This window comes from Calonectris borealis, chromosome 2 (genome assembly GCF_964195595.1).
Source record: "Calonectris borealis chromosome 2, bCalBor7.hap1.2, whole genome shotgun sequence".
Taxonomy (NCBI): Eukaryota; Metazoa; Chordata; class Aves; order Procellariiformes; family Procellariidae; genus Calonectris; species Calonectris borealis.
The window spans coordinates 149,053,583-149,073,997 of record NC_134313.1 but is presented as its reverse complement, the minus strand read 5'-3'; the positions used below and the strand labels follow the sequence as shown (position 1 = coordinate 149,073,997).

General features: G+C 40.5%; 1 protein-coding gene across 1 annotated transcript in view; it reads right to left on the bottom strand.

The window, feature by feature from the left end:
* The window catches only part of CACNB2 (calcium voltage-gated channel auxiliary subunit beta 2), a 251,979-nt gene extending 249,850 nt beyond the window's left edge, over positions 1-2,129 (bottom strand). Inside the window, exon 1 of the mRNA XM_075143896.1 lies at positions 1,932-2,129. Coding sequence (XP_074999997.1) covers positions 1,932-2,030 — 99 coding nt within the window. The 5' untranslated portion in view covers positions 2,031-2,129. The remainder of the gene's footprint in view (positions 1-1,931) is intronic.
* Between the last annotated feature and the right edge of the window lie 18,286 nt (positions 2,130-20,415).

The window sequence follows — 20,415 nt, the reverse complement described above, 5'->3', positions numbered from 1 at the left end:
TAGGATTGATACTCAAGTACCTTAGTGAAAAATATAGCGGTGGGCATAACTTAGGTACCTGTAGGCAATCTACTTGATGATTCACATGTTCTCATTAAGCCTCTCCTTCTCACTGTGAGTATGTTCTAAAGCAGCAAGATCTTACAATATTGATTTTTTGGAAATCAGGTTAAATGGAGCAAAAATTCAAATCAGAATAATTGTCTCTCAACGCAGTGCATGCTAAGGAATTAACTAACATTATTATTCAGACAAAAGGCTCTTTTGCTTCCATAATCTTATTTCCTCTACACCAAAGGTTTATGTACGTCTAGGATATGTATATATGTAGAAGATATGATTCTTGTTTTGCCTATTGGCTTTGGTTCCAAAAACTGAAAAATCTTCCCTAAACTAAAAAGCTGCATTACTACTATCTTAAAAAGTGGATCGTTTTGTCTGTGAGTGTTCAGAAACCAATTCTACAAAACAGAATATAAGAACTTTACCTGAAACCTAAATATCGTGGGTGTTAGCAAACTATCCTTCCTCTCTAAACAGAGGTTCTTTATGCCTAGTTAAAAGGCAGGGTGAAAATCAATTTTACGATCAGTATTTGACATTTGTCCACAGCAGAGAAGCACCATATGATTTGACAGCTGCCGATTCTGTGCTTAGGGCTGAAAAAGATATAAAACGGGGGGAGATTTGGAGGTCAGAAATCAGTTCCCTGGCCACTGCTTCTGGAGAAGCTGGCAAAGCATATGGCCCTACTGAAATGTCTGTTCTGCACTTGAAGGCTGCAGTCAAATTCACATCCAAAGAGACACTTTTTCTTTTTTAGCTTAACCCAGTCTCTGTTTCAGTGCCTGGATTTTGTTCTGCTGTCGCTGGTCCCCAGTAAGTAAAGATCAATTAGCGAGACTTTTGACAGACTGACAGCATTTTCCTCTGGCAATTGAGCACTTCTGTGATGAAACTGGACCACCTTCTTAAAGAAAATAAAGCATCAGAGATAGCTTTGGCAACAGCAATAAAAACTGCCACCCCAAAAGGAAAAAAACTCTGTCCTAACAAGAACAAGCATGTTTGTAATTTAAAACGCACACAGTCAGATTTTACCACCCTTTTACTGAGTTTAAAAATAGCACCATAAGTCTTTGTAGCCAACTATTGCAAACTCGAAGATATTATGCAACGTTCATATATTAAACAGGAACCACCTTTCAAAATATAAAGTCTTTACCAAGTGTGCAAACATCCATACCCTGTCTCTTCATCCATCCACCTGAACACAGTGCACATGGACCGAGTTGTTAAAATTTCAGAGATGACTGTACAGCCACCTTCTGCACGGTAATCGAGCAGCTTAGATCTGCAGCGTGCCTAACACCTTCAGCCTCCCCAAAAATCCTGCTCAACAACCAGCGTGAATCGCCTTCCCCTATCAGCACAGACTGTTACCAGCCTCTGTAACAGATGAGGAAGGTTTCAACAGTGCGTGGTTAGCATCAGGTACAGATACAACAGGTTACTGGAGCAGGGAAAAATAGCCGTAACCTGTGAGTAATACAGGCACGGAAGAGCACCTTAATAGCAACGTATTCTTATATAGCCACCTTCCAGATAACTGCAAGGTTCTTTTGACTTACGAGGCTTCTACGGCACAGAGCATCCCATTGTGCGTGTTAATTAAAAGGCATTTGGGCGTAGGGCGGAGGACAGGGGTTTCAGGCGTCTTAGGAGAGCCGTCAAACTTTTCTGGCGGCGGGGAGCCGAAGTTGAGGGACGCGGAGCTGCGGCAGCCCCGTCGCTCCCCTCTCCGCCTCTCCCAGCCTGCCGCCCGCTGCCTCAGGGCGAAGCCCTCCGAGCACGGCCCGGCCCCGCCGCCCCCGCCCCGCTCCCCGCCGCAGCCCCGGGCCGCCGGCCGAGCCCTGCCGCCCCCGCGGTACCTGCGCTGCCGCCGCCGCGGGCAGGGGGTTGTCCAGCAGCTCCATCTGCAGCTCCTGCGCGGGGCTGGGAGGCGATTTGGACATGTCGCTCTGGACCATTGGCGAGGAGAGCGGGCGGCTGGGCGCCGAGCCCCGCGGCGGGGCAGAGCCGAGCCGAGCCGAGCCGGGGCGGCGGGGCGCCCCTCAGCGCCCGGCCATGCCGGGGGAGGGGGCGGGCGGGCGGACGCGGGCGGCGGCGCGGCCCTGCCTGCTGCCGGCGGGGAGCGGGCGGCGCGGCGCGGCGCCGGGGGACGGGGCACCGCCGCCGCCGGGCGCGGGGGGAGGGCAGGGGGCGGTGCGTGGGGAAGAGGGAAAGTGACAACGAGCATCTCCCTCCCGGCGGCTACCGGGCGGCGGGCGCGGGGCGGCGCCTGCCTCCCCGCCGGGCGCCGCGGGGCGGGGGTGGCGGGCGGCGCGGCCGCGGCGGAGGGGCGAGCGAGGAAGTTGGGGCTGGGGGTGCGGGGTGGGGTCAGGCCCTGCTTTTCCCCGCCACTCGGCCGGGCCGCGGGAGGGTGCGTCGGCCGGTGGGTGTGCGCCGGGCTGGGTCAGCCCCGGCGCCGCGGAGGCCGAAGGCGGGAGGGGCTCGCTCCCGTCTGCCGTCGGTAAGTTATTCGCAAACGACGCTTCCCGCCGGTCAGACCACTCCGGGGCCTGTGGAGTGCGGACTGCCGGGCGCAGTTTGGGTAGGAGCGGTGGGAGAGGCGCGCCGCTCCCGCCCAGCCAGCCCTCCCCGCCCGGCCAGGTGCGCCCGGGAGAGCGGGGGAGGCAGGGCGCGCCCCTCCCGCAGCCGTGCGGTGCTGCTCGTCCCCGACCCTGTGGCACCGCATGTCTCAGCCCGTATCGAAGCCCGAGTCATGGGGTATGGTTGGTTTTAGTGAACAAACCTGCGCTTTCCAAAGAGAAAGTTCCATAAGTCTGTCTTGTTGATACGGTTTCTTCCTGTACTTCTTGGAGATTCCCGTGCACATGTCAGCAAGGGATGAGTAACTCCTAGCTAGCAGGCGAGGCAAAGCCCGCTATCTAATTTTATATAACCTATAGCAGCACAGTTTCAGTCGTGTTATCAGGTACCCCACAGGAGGCTTTTGAAAGACCTGTTCAAAACCTCACCCGGGAAAATCACCCTCCACCCCTGAGATGATCCATCGTTCATTTCTTGGAAACGAAACCCAACTTTGAGACTGTCCCAACAGAGACTAAACCCTCTGACCACATAAGCACGCAATGGACGGATACTTGTAGTCAGAGAAGATTTTGTAGAGGAAGACTTGTTACCTCTTCTTGTCATCTTTGGGTTGGACCTAGCTGCGCTCCACGCAGCACGAGAGGGAAACTTGTGTGATTGTTTGTGAAATCTCTTATCAGTTGATTGTAAACAGTGAATAATCAGTACAGAAACTCTGAGTGGCCTAACGTCATATACTTAAAATCACAACCATTACTAAGAGATTATAATAGTCACATACAGGAAAAGAAGCCAGCGAACCAAAACCAGCACAAAAACCTGTTCGACTTCAAGAAGTACTTTCAAGCTTTCTCCCACTTGTGTGGTTGATTTATCTCATTTTTCATAACAGCTACAAATTTCCTCTCTGAATTAGTTTACCCCTATGGATTTTCTGATATGAATAGTGAAATCATCCTGCAGGAACTACCCTTTTTTTGTGAAGGAATTGACTTTCCCTGCAAGTGGAAGTGTTCCGAGGTTTGAAGGAGCTTGAGAACTTTCACTTGTCCAAGAACTTTCACATTTCATTTTGAAAAGTTGTCATAGTATTCTTCAAAAATAATTTCTAGAATTTTGTCCAAGTTGTTGTCTATGGCAAAACAGAACCTTAATTTTAAGTGAAAAGAATGTTTACATGCTTACATTTCATAGAATCATAGAATAATTTGGATTGGAAGGGACCTTTAAAGGTCATCTAGTCCAACCCCCCTGCCACGGGCAGGGACATCTTCAACTAGATCAGGTTGCTCAGAGCCCCGCCTAACCTGACCTTGAATGTTTCCAGGGATGGGGCATCTACCACCTCTCTGGGCAACCTGTTCCAGTGGTTCACCACCCTCATTATAAAAAAATTCTTCCTTATACCTAGTCTAAATCTACCCTCTTTTAGTTTAAAACCATTCCCCCTGTCACACCAGGCCCTGCTAAAAAGTTTTCGTCTATCTTTCTTATAAGCCTCCTTTAAGTACTGAAAGGCTGCAATAAGGTCTCCCCAAAGCCTTCTCTTCTCCAGGCTGAATAACCCCAACTCTCTCAGCCTTTCTTCATAGCAGAGGTGTTCCATCCCCTTGATCATCTTCATGGCCCTCCTCTGGACCCGCTCCAACTGGTCCATGTCTTTCTTGTGCTGAGGGTTCCAGAGCTGGACGCAGTGCTCCAGGTGGGGTCTCACCAGAGCAGAGTAGAGGGGCAGAATCACCTCCCTCGACCTGCTGGCCATGCTTCTTTTGATGCAGCCCAGGACGCGATTGGCCTTCTGGGCTGCGAGCGCACATTGCTGGCTCATGTCCAGCTTTTCATCCACCGGTACCCCCAAGTCCTTCTCGGCAGGGCTGCTCTCAATCCCTTCATCCCCCAGCCTGTATTGATACCAGGGGTTGCCCCGACCCAGGTGCAGGACCTTGCACTCGGCCTTGTTGAACCTCATTTCATTCAAACTGTTCAACGGAGATGCTGAATAATCTTGAAACTAGAAAGATGCTAAAGCCTGGACGGCTTCCAGATATTCTCTTAGTGGCTATAACCAAAAAGATACTTTCTCTTTACACATTTGGTGGGAAGAATGCCTATTTCACCTTCTGATAAGGCCTTGAAGTGGTTATTTCTTTGTCACTTCCAAATTAGATTGTTTTAATGGAATTACTTTTTCTGACCATCATAATAATTAAGGCAGGATAATACATAAATAAAGATTTACAAAATAACCTAAACACAATATTTCTGTTAATGATTGCTAAGGTGGGTGTTGTTATCGAAAGATGTTGGCTTTGACTTCTAACACCTTTACAGCTTTGGAACCATTTATCCTTCTGTTTCAAACCATTCTCTATGAAAGACACTTGATCCACTGTGATTCAGTACATTTACTTGGTAAATTTTCAGGCATCCATCAGAGATCGCCCATTCTCTCTCACGCGGAGAAGGGAGTGGAAGTTACTTAATCATGTAACAGTGGTCTTTCATATTGCCCTCTGAACTTTTCACTTTGTAAAGAGTATATAAATAATACAGCTTTTTTTTTCAAGTATACCATTCTTCTTTAAGAGTAGTAGAGATCATTTTGGAAGCATTACAGTTTCTAAAACCATAAATTTTGTATCTGTGTTGAAAGGGTATTTCTACTCCCTCATAAATTAGAGTTTGAATACATCAAACAAAGTTAATTTTTTGTTTGCTAAGTCTTATACCTTTTATGATTAAAATTATGATTTTTCTTTTCCTTCCTTTATAAAAAGATAAAGGTAATGATTTTGCTTATTTGCATACACACATACAAGGGCTGTAGAAAGCAGGGACTCAGGAAAGAAGTTTTTAAGGCACAAATAAACAAAATGGAAGTCACTGACTCAAAAAAAAATAGTTAAATATAAATAGTTGTGTTGTACAGTTTTCTCTCAAAAAAATCCACAACAACCCCCCCCACACTAATCACCTCAAAATTTCTAGGAAGTTTATTTCATTTTTCTTCCTGAGAAAAAATATTCTACCTAACTGTTCTTTAGTAGCAATTATCATTTGTTGCCTTGATGTAATGAGTGGCTAGAATATTAGCCTAGAAATATAATTGGAAGTATCTTACTCTGTTTCACTCCTTTCATTTAGCAGTTGAACAGAGTTCTCTAACCTTGAAATGTGCAGTGAAAATCCTTCAGCTAAACACATACGCATGCAGTCAGCCCTCTGCGTGCTGTTTTTGGCCACATCTGCTCCAGAAAAAAGGCCAATGTGTAAAAACAATATAGAGAGGTTCCAAATTGCTCCTTCTTTCTCAAGGGGAAAACAACCTGCTAGGTCTAACCCCTTCTCAGCAGAAAACCACTCTGCTGCATCTTTTTACGCTTTTATCTGCAATGGAGAGGTGTTGTGCATGCTTATTTGGATTTTTCTAAACATGTAAATGTTAGAAGACCAGAAGAAAAGATAAGCTGTTTTGTTTGGTTAGTTTTTTGGTTTTTTTTAAAAAAAAAACCAACCCCAAAACCCTAGACTGACAAAGAAGATAACCTGATTTGGGTGCCAAAAAATAGCTTTTTTTTGTTGTATGAGATATTAGATGTTCTTTTAGAGCAAGGAGCACTGTATTACTTTGCATGTTTAATTGTCCTTTACCACCAATATAAGAATGTGGTGTCAGCACCCAACCTTTGCACCCAGGTACAGTGAGTACAGGATTGATTTAGTCTATAACCATCACTTGAATGTTCAAGAACAGGCCTAGGATGGTTGGTTGATATTTGTGTAAATGCAGCTAAAAGCTAATAACTTAGGCCCAAGGGAGATCATTAAAAACTTGCATAAATACAGGCCGGTGAGCTTACAATGACTCTTATGAAACTACTAAAATGCTTCTAATTGAGCATATGTTTAAAGTCCTGATAAGAGCGAATTTCTTTAGGCATATCAGTTAAAAAGAAGTGCTGGCCGTCTATTACTCTGTGCCACATCCTGCTTAAAATACATTGTAGCTAGAGATTCAATATTGTGAAAACACGAATTCACTCGGTTGCCTGGATTTAATATCTCAGAGCAGACATAGTTCATCATCTTCTCCAGTGATAAACTGGAAGCTTGCTGTCACAAGTGCAAACTAAAGAGATTCTTCTTATTTTTGTACTTTATCTTTCACATGACAAGTCTGAACAAAACCACTCCAGACAGGCTCGCTTATGAATCTGTTATCAGTCTGTATCAGAGCACAACACCGCCTGGCTGGATTTAATGAACTGATCCGTTCTTCCAGCTCGTGTTTATTATGCTTTATTCTGTAGGATATAGGTGCCGTGCAGCAAAACCTTGATTGATATTGTTACGATATATTTGTCACAACACGAATTGGATTGGAAGGAGCAAGGTTTCTACCTGATAGAAGATATAAGCAAGATACAAACACTGGCAAAAATGCTCCTTTTGCACAGGAAGGCTCACAATACTTGCAAAAGTCACAACACCTACTAAGCACATATTTTCAGCCCTTTGCAAAACGAGACCAAAAAAGGCACGGTCCTGCTTGCAAGCTGTTCACTTTGCGAGAGACAATTTTGTTGTCGATGGGTTGTATACAAAGTTCATGTTTGATTAAGCACTTCTGCACAAGTTGCTGGTTTCAGTTGATACTTTCTTTCCTTTTTCTTTGCCCTCCGTCAAAAGTGAGACCACATATCTCCTTTTGTATCCCCAGTCCTTACCAACTATGGTGTTCCTATTTATAGCGTTATTACTCTCTTATTATTAAATACTTGAATCACAAGAGCACAAAAAGGCTTTATAGCACTCTCACCCACAAATATGCTCAGCCCATGTGAGTTACTGACATGGGAGACAGCTTTTAATAGACCGTGCGGCCTGTGCCCAAGGACGGCATCCGAGCTCTTCTCAGCTCCTTGAGGTTGGCCTTTCCTCTACCCTTCGTCAAGCCCTGTGCTCAGCTTGGGCTTTTCTGCTTTAGGGAGACATATTTTTTTTCCACCCAACAATCACTTATTTGTGGCAGTGAAGCAAAACTTCATTCACAATAAATGGTGTAAGAAAAGACAATGACAACCTCTAATCTGTATGAGGATTGCAAAACCATCAACATGGTTGACAGTTAACTCATCATTACCAAGGTTGTTGGCAGAGTTAATATGCCTAAGAGTTTACAGATTCTTTGCCAATTTATACGTGCACAGATCTGAAGCGCAGACCGCTGATGGCACAGCTCCACGTTACCATCAAGTCGATTTTAACAGCAAGCATTTGCCAGAAGTCGTTTCCCTCCCTCCTCGCTTTGGCTGCGCTAACCTGATCCTCCATTGCACAGCACTTGTGCTTCTCTGAGCATGAGGGACTCCATTCAAGAATTAAAAGCAAAATGTAGCAGAAAATTAATTACCTTTCCATAGGGTTAATTCTCTGCTGCTTTATCTCCATGAGCCATCTTACCAGGAAGAGCAATAAGTGCAACTGCCAGGGTGACAGGGGAAGGGGGGGACAGCAGGAATACGTAGCTTAGAGCAGGGTGGCAGGAATTCCTTCCTGGCAGCACACCAGCCCTTAGAGCAGCTTAGCTATAAACATCAAACTGCAACCACGGTCAGTTTGAAAACATTACTGCAGAATAACGTCGGTTTGGCTTCTGAAAAGTAATTTTTGGTAAGTACTTTGAGTTTATGCAGCAAAAGGAGGGCGAGGAAAGAGAAATCTTCAAGCTGTTGTTTGTTCATCCTTTTCCTCCCTTACTGCTAAGCCTCTTTTACTCAACTGCCCCCCAATCTTTACCAAAATTGAAGTTCTCCTTTTGTAAGAAAGCAATTTTCAATAAAGCTTTAGCAACCTTCAAGTTTCAGAAGAAAAATTATTCTGAAAAGTAAGATATCAGCAGTCACATTAATACCGTGATGTAAATTCTGTATTAGCTACAGACAATTAATTGCCATCAAAACCATCTTATCTATTTCCAGAGTAAAATTTTGAGAGGAACATTTGTCCACCTAAAACCTGAAACAGGAAACAGTGCATAAGACTTCACCATCTTCCCCTCTGATTCTGTGCTGCCCTACATTTTATTAAGATAACTGTCCTTGAAGTGTCCTTTCTAAGAACCAAGTTTGTGCTGAGTTGATGGTTTTTTATAGTAACATTGCAATGGTATCCCATATGACTTCTGTAGAAAAAAATGCCAGAAGCCTAATAGCAACATTTTGTTCCTAGTCGTGTGCAAAGAAGAAAACTGTGGCAAGCATCAATCAGATTTACTCTACATTTGTAGCTAAATATGTACTTTAATATTATTTTGAAACCATGTATTTTAAAATACACTCTCAAGTACTTTCTATGACATGTTTCTCAAATCTGGGTGGTTTCTTTATATCAGTAGATGCTAAGGAAACAAATTTCCCTTCAATTTTGCCCTAGTCTGTTTTATAGGAAAACTAGCTTGAAATAGACATAATACCTTTTTTGCATGATGGAATTATGCTAATAAAAATAATAGGAAGGATGAACTTTTAAAATGACGTATCTATTAAAAACCAACAGCTCGTGTATTGGTGTCCAAGCCTGTGACGCCCAGGTCATTAAAAATCCAGGCAATGCCGTACTACCCCTGCTGGGTAGCACAGGAGCTGCTGTCCTGGTTAAAGCCATGGTGAGACACATCCACATCTGCTCTTGGATTAGTTTCCTGAATGGATATTTCTGAAAAAGGCAACAAAGAACGATAATGCCGAAGCATTGTTCTTCCAAGGGGGGAATGTCAGGCCATCAATGATCTCACAAAGCAGCCGATGAAAAAATGAACCTTTAATTTTATTTAAAACAATCCCATAGTAGGAAATCTGAACAGGACTTGCTTTTCCTTATGGCCTTTATGAAATTCTGTGGTCACTGAAGACACGTGTTAGTGACAGACAGAATCAACTTCAGTGTGCCATCCGAAGTCCGCCCAGGTGAATTCAATAGGCAGAGGCAGCTCCATGGCAACAAATATTAAAGAAGCAGCCTGTTAGCCAGAGCCCTAATTCTACAAAGAAACATATGTGGAGCATTTTTGCTTTCATTCTAGCACAACAGGAAGGAAAATACATTTTGGGTAGTGATAATGAGCAAAGCCTTAAAAAGTTTCCTCCTCAAGAATGGAAGTGGATCATCGTCTTTGGTAATTAGTCATTTTTCTGTACATTACATGATTTTTCCTGAGAACAAAATAAATTCAGGATGAGATTTTACAGCCTTTGTTTGGGCAATATTCAAATCAATTTCACCCAGTTGTTTTGGTTTTTTTTGTTTGTTTGTTTGTTTGTTTGTTTTTAATATAGTCAGCGTGCATCTGTTTATTCACAGCTGAACCAGGAGTTACTATAAGAACAAGAATATTGAAGCCATTTATTGCTAGACTAATGTCTCTGGACTGTTTCTGTATAATGAGTCAATGAGGACAGAAAAATTATTTTTGAGTGCCATATTAACCAACACCAACATTAAAAAAGAATCTGTAAAATAAGACACATCTAAATTTTTTAAAGTTGATACTCAGTTTACCCCACCACACAAATAAATGTCTTCTAAATCCGTTGCTGCAGCTTTCACAGTAACACACATTAATCTATGTTTCCCCATGACTGAATCACTTAGAGCTCACAAAAACAGAGAAACTCCATCATCAAAGTCTCTTATTTTCTTCTAATAACATGGTATTGGTGAGCTGGATATATTTCTGACCCCAAAAATAACTAGTCAGAGACAATTTCAAAGCATAGCTTGCTTGCTTAAGTAGTGCTTGACATTGATATGTTAAATTAACTTAGTTTTAAAGTTACATAAAGACATATGTGAAGGTTGCTGAAGTCATATGGTATTTTCCAATAAATCCTTAATCTTGTTGGCTTCCTAGCTGAGCCATCTCTCAGCAGGATCACCTGTTCATTTGCTGACATCCAGATTTGGCTAGAGAAATTGGGGGACAATCTAGTCATGTTCTAATGGCTAAGAAAAGCAGATTTGGATGCAACCCTGAAGCCCAGCCCTCACAACTAGTCCTACTGACTGCAGTGCAATTTTTCATGCCCACCTGAAGACAGAAGCATCAGAAAGGAGAACAATTCATGTTCATCTACTACTTAAGCCCTAGTTTTCCTAGATTTGTGAATGAGTTGTATATAAAGACACCAAAAGGAGTCCTGCAAATCATTCAGGTAAGTAGCTTCATTAGCTTCATAGAACCTTTCATGAGTTACAAAGTGCTCTACACTAGTTCTTAACTGGATGCCAGAATCCCAAACAATAAGTTTTCTTTTGCATTGGATGTATTTCAGTATGGCTTATAAACACTAACACAATTCTTACTTCATGCAAGTATTCCACAACACTACACAAACTAATTCAATATTTACTGCAGTAAATATTTTGATATCTTCCAAATGCTCATCTACTATTCAACACATAGCAAAAAACATGTTTTCATTTCTACAGGCTGACACAAAACATTTAGAATAGATCAAACACACATGAAAAAAGCCAACACTGTGTATTAGAGTTAGTCTTCCAACAACAAAAGAATACATTGTTGAATGGCTACTTGCATAAATAATATGGCCAATGTCATAAGAATTACTTATCAGTGTGAATCTCATGATAAACTGCTCACGGATTTGCAGTTTGGTCCACTGTGAGGTTGTTTTCTTTGAGAAAAATCTCTACTGCATGCTTTTACCAAAAACAATACTGTTTTATTCAGTTTTGCTATATATGTCACCCAGCATAAAGGAAACAATGAGAGTAAACACAGTGAGATAGTCAGGACCAAAATTTTAGCTGTTTGCAGCCAAACTATTGTTCATGAATCAACTCCTGAACTCCTGCTGTTTCAAATCCAGTATGCTAATTTAAAACAAGATTAATTCTTGGTTCTCACTCATATGTTGAGCGCAATAGTTCTCCAACCCGTAAAATAGCCATGTGGCCATTCTTTTTGCTGAGGCAGCAATGTCCTAAAGCAGCAGAGTGGCCAGCTAAGGGTGGTCACCCATTCAGTGATTCCAACTTCAGTTGCTGTGTAGTTCCTTCTGGAAGAAGCATTAGTTTGACTGCAGTGTTTGTTCAGCCACTAGTGTAAACTAAAAGGGCTTTCACCAGGAACATTTGCCAGTGTAAGTATATCAGATAATCTTTCTTTCTTTGTTTCTATTTTTTTTTTCCCTAAAAAAACAAAGTTAAAGTTGCAATAAGGGCTTTTACATGCCTTTCTTACCAATTAGTAATGCAAACAGAGTGCACACCAAAGTATCAGGCAGAAGATCTTGCTCTGAGACTTAAGAAACAGATTAGGTGCTGCTCATAAGTGCTCCTCACAAAGTGTTGCTGTCAAAACGCGTGCTACTCCCCACTGCACCCTCAGTTCACTGCGTAGCTGAGTCTCTGCTCTGTTTTTCTTGGATTGCACATATGCTGTTGTGCAATAACAGTCTATAAACTCTACTTAATTAGCATTCCTGTTGCTGTTTGCAACTGCAATAAAAGTTTATTTACCACAATCTAGTATAGTGTTTATATATAATCTCTTCATTTGCATAGCTAAATTCTGTATGTTGGAAGAAAATTCACCAGTTTCTACATTTGCTACCATGCTTCAACTAGAAAGGGAAAACCAATTTCAAGATAGGTGTCTTTCATGCACAAGTATGTGTTCCAGTACATTTAATGCTTTCATTATTCTGAATGTCTGATAGAATGAGTAATTTTTCTAATTGTCTTGCACTGTATAATTTAAATGCAAACTTTTTTCAAACATTTTTATTTACAGTTTCTTTCACAGAAAGAAACCATCCACAGATCTCAAATGTTGATTAGAAATAATAGTATAATAAGCCAGTGAAATTATAACCCACAGATCAGGAAACAGAAGTACAGAACAGTTAAATGTTTCCAAAGTCCAAAGACTGTTCCAGCTTTTTAACCAAAATAGGCATTGGATAAATTAAAATGTCCTTTAAGAACAGGAATCAAATCTCAGGATTTTCCCATCTTCTTGGAATATTCAACCATTAGATTAAAAACTAATATTTACTCTCCCCCCCATTCTTAGTCCCAAGGAACATTGTTTTCAGAATAGACCATGCGCAATGGTTACAGGAACCTCCTGATAGATAAGTAATGATGTGGATCTAAGCATCCTTATAGGTGTTTCTTAGGGAAGAAAGTTACCTGGTCTTTGCTCACAGGTGCAACTCTAAAAAGAAATATGGTGTCCATTGAGTTGAGTGCCTCTGAGATCACCTGGTGCCCCAGCAGGGCTTTTCAGGTTTGCTTTTTACTACTGTGGAACCTCAGTTCAGATCACATTTTATGAGAGTAATCCCACTGTATTTTAGAAATAGCTTAAATTTCAGAGATACTACACAACATGTTTTAGAGGAAATCCAACCTGATTGTCAAATTGAACAAAAAAAATCCAACTTAAACCAGAAAAATATAACAAAAACTTCTGAAAATACAAGTGGTAAAGAAAGCTGATTATTACATGTCTAAAAATGTCCCTTTGTGGGTCTTGGGTAATAAAACAGGTATTGGATTAGAAACCAAAGTATCCTTAAAAACAGAAACCAAAACTCTTTCAGCAGTTACTATATGTCCAGTTTGTCTATGCACATACGTATTTTTACTTGTGATCATCACAAATATTAAAAAGATGGATTGCTTGTAAATGTTACATACAAGTACAAAAAACTATAAAATAGTTTGAAAAATAATTCCGTTTCCAAAAACAATTCTTAAAAAAAAATTCTTTGTCTAGGAGGTGAAACGATGTGTTGCAACCCATCAGTGCAAAGGAACATAGAGCGTTCACTAACATTTCCACATCTTCCTGGCTAAGGATATAGTTCAGTAAGGAAAGTACTTGAGAATAAACCTAAGTAACAGATACAATATTATGAAAGGGTGGCTTCATCAGATTTTCAGAGCTCAGGGAGGTAGAAGTAGCATTGCATTCCATTCAAAGTTAATGATCAGATTGGGAGCCATATGCAACAAGTGTATAGGATGAGTTTATTACAAAACCAACCAAACAAATCCCCCTCAAAACAAACCTCAAGGTCTTTCAAGGTTTAGCATCTTAAAATTGTTTGCTGCCTAACCACTGTCATCACCCAAACAACTGGAATCGAACATCTTTAGAGTAATTAGATGCAAGCACTTGATAACTGTGTTTATCATTTGTACAAAAAAGGAGGACTAGATTTGACTGGCCAACTTGACTGACAAAAACATATAGTAAACCCCGCTTGTAACCCTTAGCCTAGGTTGAGCTGTCTGTGATCCAAGGCCAAGTTTGGTGAAAAAAAGGGGAAAAAAAGAAAAAAAAAAGAAAATTACTGGTAGAGTAAAAATAAGAAAGGCCTGCAAGACTGGAAAAGTGAAAGCACAGACAGAAGTGTTATTTGATGAAAAGCTATTGTTTTCTATAGAACATAAAACTTTTTCCAAACAGTTTTAGTCTTCACTTATCCATCCAGGCTAGCAATAGGAAAATCACGTCATTAACATGTGAACCGACCCCACTCTAACAGGCTGCGGAGTCTGCCAAGTTGTCTCATTTCGCTGGTGCTGGAGCAGTACTATAAGTCTTCTGAAAGTGCGAAGCCCTGAGGCTGTGCTGCCGCAGAAGTACAATCAGCACCCTTCATTGTTTGTTAGGTGTTTCGGACAAGGACCGCATGATCTTTGAAACTTCTTCATATTTTTGTCAGTAAGAAATGACACTTCTCCGTGGGACCTATGATTAACAAGTATCAGCCTTGTCAAGAGACATTTTCATAATCTCTATATCAACTTACATTGCTCTCTGTAAAAATACCCCAAGATGTTATAAATATTATGAATAAGTTATATCTGCAGTTAGATTGCATCTTTGTATTTCTAGAAAAAAAAAAACATATAAATTGTTAAATATTTGTCAGTCAGTGGCTTTGCTGAGAGCGAATTGCTGCAAATTGGAAATCCAAATTATTTCATCACCTTCTCGCCTGCTTCAAAATGATTTTGAAACACCACTGCTGATCCACAAGGATTTATGAAGCCAAGGGTAAATGAAAGCCTGTTGCGGAACAACAATGGTCTGTGACAGCACGGTTTAGCGAAGTGTGTAAAGGTGTCTCACGGGCAGCCAGAAGTCTGTACTGCCAACGGCCGAAGTGAGCCGGCACGGATAACAGGAAAGCAGCGGGGTTCAGCGAGGGCTGTAAGTTCAGCCTGAGCAAGCTGGTAGTACTCAGGTAGCTGGCACGCACTGCACTCTGTCCCGCTGCAAGTACACTTCTTCTCTGCTGGCCAGCTATTGTAAAACTAGCTCTGATTTATGGCTGCAGCCTGTGTGGTCCTTGGCTGTAGTGGACACATGCTGAAACTCACAGGTAAGCTAAGCGCAGGGCTCTCAGAGCACCTCCAGCGTTTCTGGTGTTTATTTTCCTTATTGTTTTGGAAGGGAGATGGTTTAACTGGAGATTGCTTCATGTGGCTATGACTACATACATGGAAACTATGAGGCCAAAATGCCCTAAGATAAACACAGCAGGGTTTCATGAATGGGAAGTGATGCTTGGCTACTCTCTGGATACTGTGAGTCTGTCTCACATGCAATGTCTGTTAGCACTAATCCCCATGCATTTAGAGCAAAGACAGATTAGACTCCTGTGGTGGTACTTTCCAGATTGCACTATAATCAAGAGAAACCAAACAGACTTCTTATATTTCCTGTAGCCTAAAAACATGTGCAGTAAAATCAGTTCACGCAAAAAGCCATGTAACTGCAGCCCTTGAACCTCTCCAGGAAACAATATACAGTGCCAAAAAGGCAACTACCACATATACCACAAAGCAAGGACATCAGGACTGACTGGACTGATGATAAAATTCCTGGAACATCTGGTAATTAATCTTAGTTTGGAAGGATTTTTAAATGTTGGCTTATATGACTAATTCCCTTTCACTCTAGTAAGTATGTATACGCCAAGAGACCTTTGCTTCTACAGCTCCTCAGTTGCTTCTCATGAAGTTTAAAAGAAAAACATGTTTAGAGCTGTACATCCTACCTAGAGAAAAGTCAAAATGTCTAAAAGCTACACTGTGCTGATAGGTACCATGGAAAAAGTTTTAGCTATAAGGGGAGCAGAATCAAAAAACAAGGTTCATCGACGTAGATTAAGTATAATTCTCCGTTTCAGAGTTTGAAATTTAACTGACGGCTGCTTATACATACCTACCAGGTTGGCATATTGAGTACCAACCAATCAAGTATCTGCGGTTTTGAAACACTGTTTGATCCAATAGCCGTTGAAGCCATCATACAGAATGAAAATATAATTTGTTACCTAATAAATCTGATCACTTTCCTGAGGCTAAAATTCCACAGTCTGCTCTCTGGTAGTTCCTACCTTTTCATCAAAGCAGCAGTTGCTCTATTGTTCCATGTTGTTCCATGTTATCTATGCCCTTGTACTCTGGTTTATTCTATTTTAATTTGTGTTATCAATGCACTTCTACCTGAGGATTTTGTTACTAGAGCCTTACAGAACTTGCATCCTGGTTATTTTAAGCATATATGGGTTGTAGCAGTCATGGAAGCTTCTCAGATTAACAATGATGCTGTGAACACACTTCTAACAGCACTAGTCTCATGTGTGAGAATGCCACTAGTAAAAATGCTACGTACGATAACATTTCCAAAAATAACATTTCACCAGAGTTGCTTGTGAGCAACAAAACTCTCCTGAGAGGCTTGTAAACATCATACAGGTGTTACCAGTGGTGTGATGGACAATCACATCATGCTGCACCAGGTCTAGGCATAACTTTTTGAAAAGGCAGTATTTTATTTCAGCTCCATAAATGTAAATGAAGTCTAATTAAGGATATATCAAGTAGGCTAGTATAATAATAATAATAACAACAACAACAACAATAGTGATAACAACAACAATAATAATACCTCTCTATGACATTAGCTGCCCTAGAATGACTACGCCTTTACCAGTAGGCCAGCTGAAAAACATCCGGTTGGGATAACTTATATGTTATTTTGAAAGACAAACTCCTATAGGAGAGCTTTGAATTGAGGCAGAGACCATGCAAGCTCTAGTTATTTTAGTAATAAATTAAAACAATCCATTATTCTTGACAATTATATATTTTATATGGATTAACTATTTTGCAATAATTATCATAAATCTCTAAGAGAAAAGGAAAACATTAACAATATAAATATGCACACTTATTTATAAACAGTCATCTCCTTTACAGGCCATAGGGAATGTTTCAAGCTACTATAGAATGCATGCTTTAAATCTGTGCTAGCATCATAATTGTCTTTAAAGTGGTGAGTCACTTGGATTCCAGCTAAGGCAGCTCAGTTTGTATAGCTGCCTGCTGGGGTAATGAGATAGGATACAGACACAAGCCACCCTTTGCCCTGAGATTTTATAAGGAATAATTTTTAAGTGCTCTTGTCACATTTCATATTAGCATGAGTGCAAGAAGGGTTGCTGAAATTAGGTCAGGTTCCCCAAGCATTGCCAGATAAGTCACTCGAGAAAGGAGATCAGATTTTTCTAGTTTGATTGTTCCAGTGCTTTGGGCTTCTATCAAGTATTAAAACTGCCATAAGATGAAGCTGGTTTATTGCAGTTCTCTCAATTTGCTAGAACTATTGTTCTTCAGAGAATTTATGACACTGACAGCTATTAGATAGCCCTTTTTGCATAGTAAAAAACCAGGTTGGAATATTGAGTGTACATCTCTTCCCTATATGGTTGCAATAATGTCGTACTGTAATACTAAAGAATCAAAATTTGGCTCATAATCAACAAACCTGAGTGATACATTTATCTAATTCCCATCCTGACACAGCTCCCCTGTACAGTCACAACTGGTGGAAGTTTGAAACCTGGGGAAGTAAGGTGGCAGTGCTCTACCGAGCCCCGGGCTGGCACTGCAGGCGCTCCCACTGCTCTCGCCCTGATACTGTCTTACCCTACAGGCTGATGAAAGAAGCAGGAAACGCTGTAGCTACATCTACTGCCATCTTTTCCATTTCTCAGTAGTAACTTCATGTGAACGCAACTTAGCTTTACTTTGGTTGTGATCCTTTTTAATAAATAAATAAATAAATACAAATCTCACTTCAAGATTTCATACCAGCCACTGGTTAAAATACCCAAACCCTTAAAATGAGCTCTATTCAGATAGATGTTGTTATTTCCTTACAAAATATCCCCGCTGAAGAGACCTGAAACATCCACCTAAGCCTCTGAACCTCTGTAAAATCTTGGGTAGAAAACAAGTTCACAGGATAATAACCTGCTTTCCACAGCAGCTTCCAAATTTTCTCTTCCATTATGTTAAAAGCCTCAGACAATTTTATCTTGCTAGGAATTCCCAAATGAGAAGCATAAATACAGTTAAAAGAAAGGAAGGCTTTAAAATGAGAAAAGCTAAATCTTACTTCAACATTTTTGAAGGTTTAAAGCCTTTTTCTCATTTGGTCTTGGCACAGTGCTTTATATAAAAAAACAAATGTAAATATTTATTGCAAAGCCTGGTTTTGTATATCCAAAAATTTTAAGGATGACAGCCAAACATCTTGTCAATTCACTGGGAGAGCCCAAATACAAACAGCCCTTCTTTGTTGTGATATCCAGTGCATAGTAATGGAGTAAACCCTCCTGCCAGAAAATCGCTATTAATTTTCTTTTCTACTATCTTGGATCTGGCCCACACCATAAATAAGTGCTTAGTATGAAGTATACAGTATTCCTAAGAATGCGTTTACTACCACTTTCATTATCTCCAGATTTTCTTCAGACCAGAAATGTGTTCTGAGGGCAAACATGCAATATACAGGTAGGGGTCACATCACTAAAAATGTTAGTATTTTCATATGATTTATGATATCAACTGTTATTTGCTATGATTTTATGAGCAATACGTATCTGACCCAGAAAAAATTACAGCATTTAGAAAACAGAGACTAGTTTCTCTAGAGAAAACATTTCATCGACTTCTGTTTTATATTGTTTATAAATAAAAGATGTCAAGAAACAATGTCTAAAAAATCCCATGGTGAAATCAGACTGGATTACAAACCAATGAGATTATAATGGATTTTATGCTAAACCCACAAACCTGTGTGGATAGGATAGGAGTTATACTTCTTACGGAAACAGCATTTTTAAGATTTCACATTAAATAAATACCTTGATATATTTATTTGGGATTAAATATTATTGAAACATAGCATTCCTTGGGTGAATTGGAGTTGTTTGCAATTCCATAGCTGTTTACAGCACAAGAAAGAGATTGTCTTTCATTTTACCACAGTAAAATATGAGTCTTAAGGCAAATAAAAGATGTTGAACATTTTGGAAAAAAGCCAACAGAAGCAAATATTGCTCCAATAAACCCACTGAATATCCTCCACTTTACCTTGTAGCACCTTTGTGAAGTGTTAACTAGTTGTAGTCACCCGATAAACCTCTGAGAAAGCACGTGATCAAAGAACTAAAAGTACTTGAAACAGCACAAAAGAGTATGTTTGTGAATTTCCAAAGAACTCATTTCAATGTTAAAGAAATAAATTCATTTTGCTTTTTTTACAGAAGAAATGTTAAGCAAGTAACTACATTTACAACTATAAATGCAGATACATTTTTGATAGCAAGAAATAAGCAATTAAGTTTTTGTTCTGGAAGGATAAATATATGAACTGACTGCTAAACTTAGAAAGAGGCAACATTTTCTATTTATCTTTTAAAATTATCTTACCGTTTCATTAGTCTCATAATTTTCTAGACCAAAGCAAAACATCTTTTTCTTTTCCTGCCTGTATAATTATGAAGTTAACTAGAGACATACAACTCAGTTGAGAAGATGGGAGACTAGCAGCAGTCCATAAAGTAAAAGCAAACTAAACTTACTTAGTGTTTGTTCCTCAGTCTACAAAATGTAAACACTTACATCATCAATACAGCACAAATCTTCACCAGAGGTTCAGCAAAAACTTGATCTTGCTACCATATTTTAGATAGTATACCCCCTTTAGGCTTTAGCCAGTCTAGATGTGCCCAGTTTGATTTTTTTTTTAATTTTTATTTGAATTTTGAACTTGAATTTTGAGAATTGGAGTGTTGGTTTGGATACTGTCATGTTTGAATAGCGTTGTGGAAGCTTGACTTGCCTTTAAACAAACTTTGCCGAGTAGGAAGATAATAGCTTGGAGTTGCTTGTTGAAACTCAAACTGCTGTTAAAGCTTTGAACAGGAGGAACTACATCTTACAGTAATCCTTTTAGCTTACTTTTCGGAGGATGTAAAAGCTGTATGATCAAATGACGTATTAATCAGTCTGTCCCCTGCTTCCTCTCTCAACTAAATTTGCCAGAGTTAGAGATAACTAAGTTGTAACACCCCTTATGAAAAGACTAGACTAGATCGAGGAGCACCACCCCAATGACTGCCTTCACAGAGAAGAGCGGCCAAACGCAACTGTTACAACAAGGGCTGAAGAAGCCAGTGGGCGAAAACCCAACGACACTTTTCTCTCTCAGCTTGTGAGGTAAGAGAGTCATCATGTATTCAAGGGGACAAAGAAGCTGTTGTTTGTGGGACAATCATTTTCTTATGTACGGTCTGCCTTGTTTAACACCTTCTAGTCTTCTCATGTCCCATATTTTACCTGATTACTATTTATCTT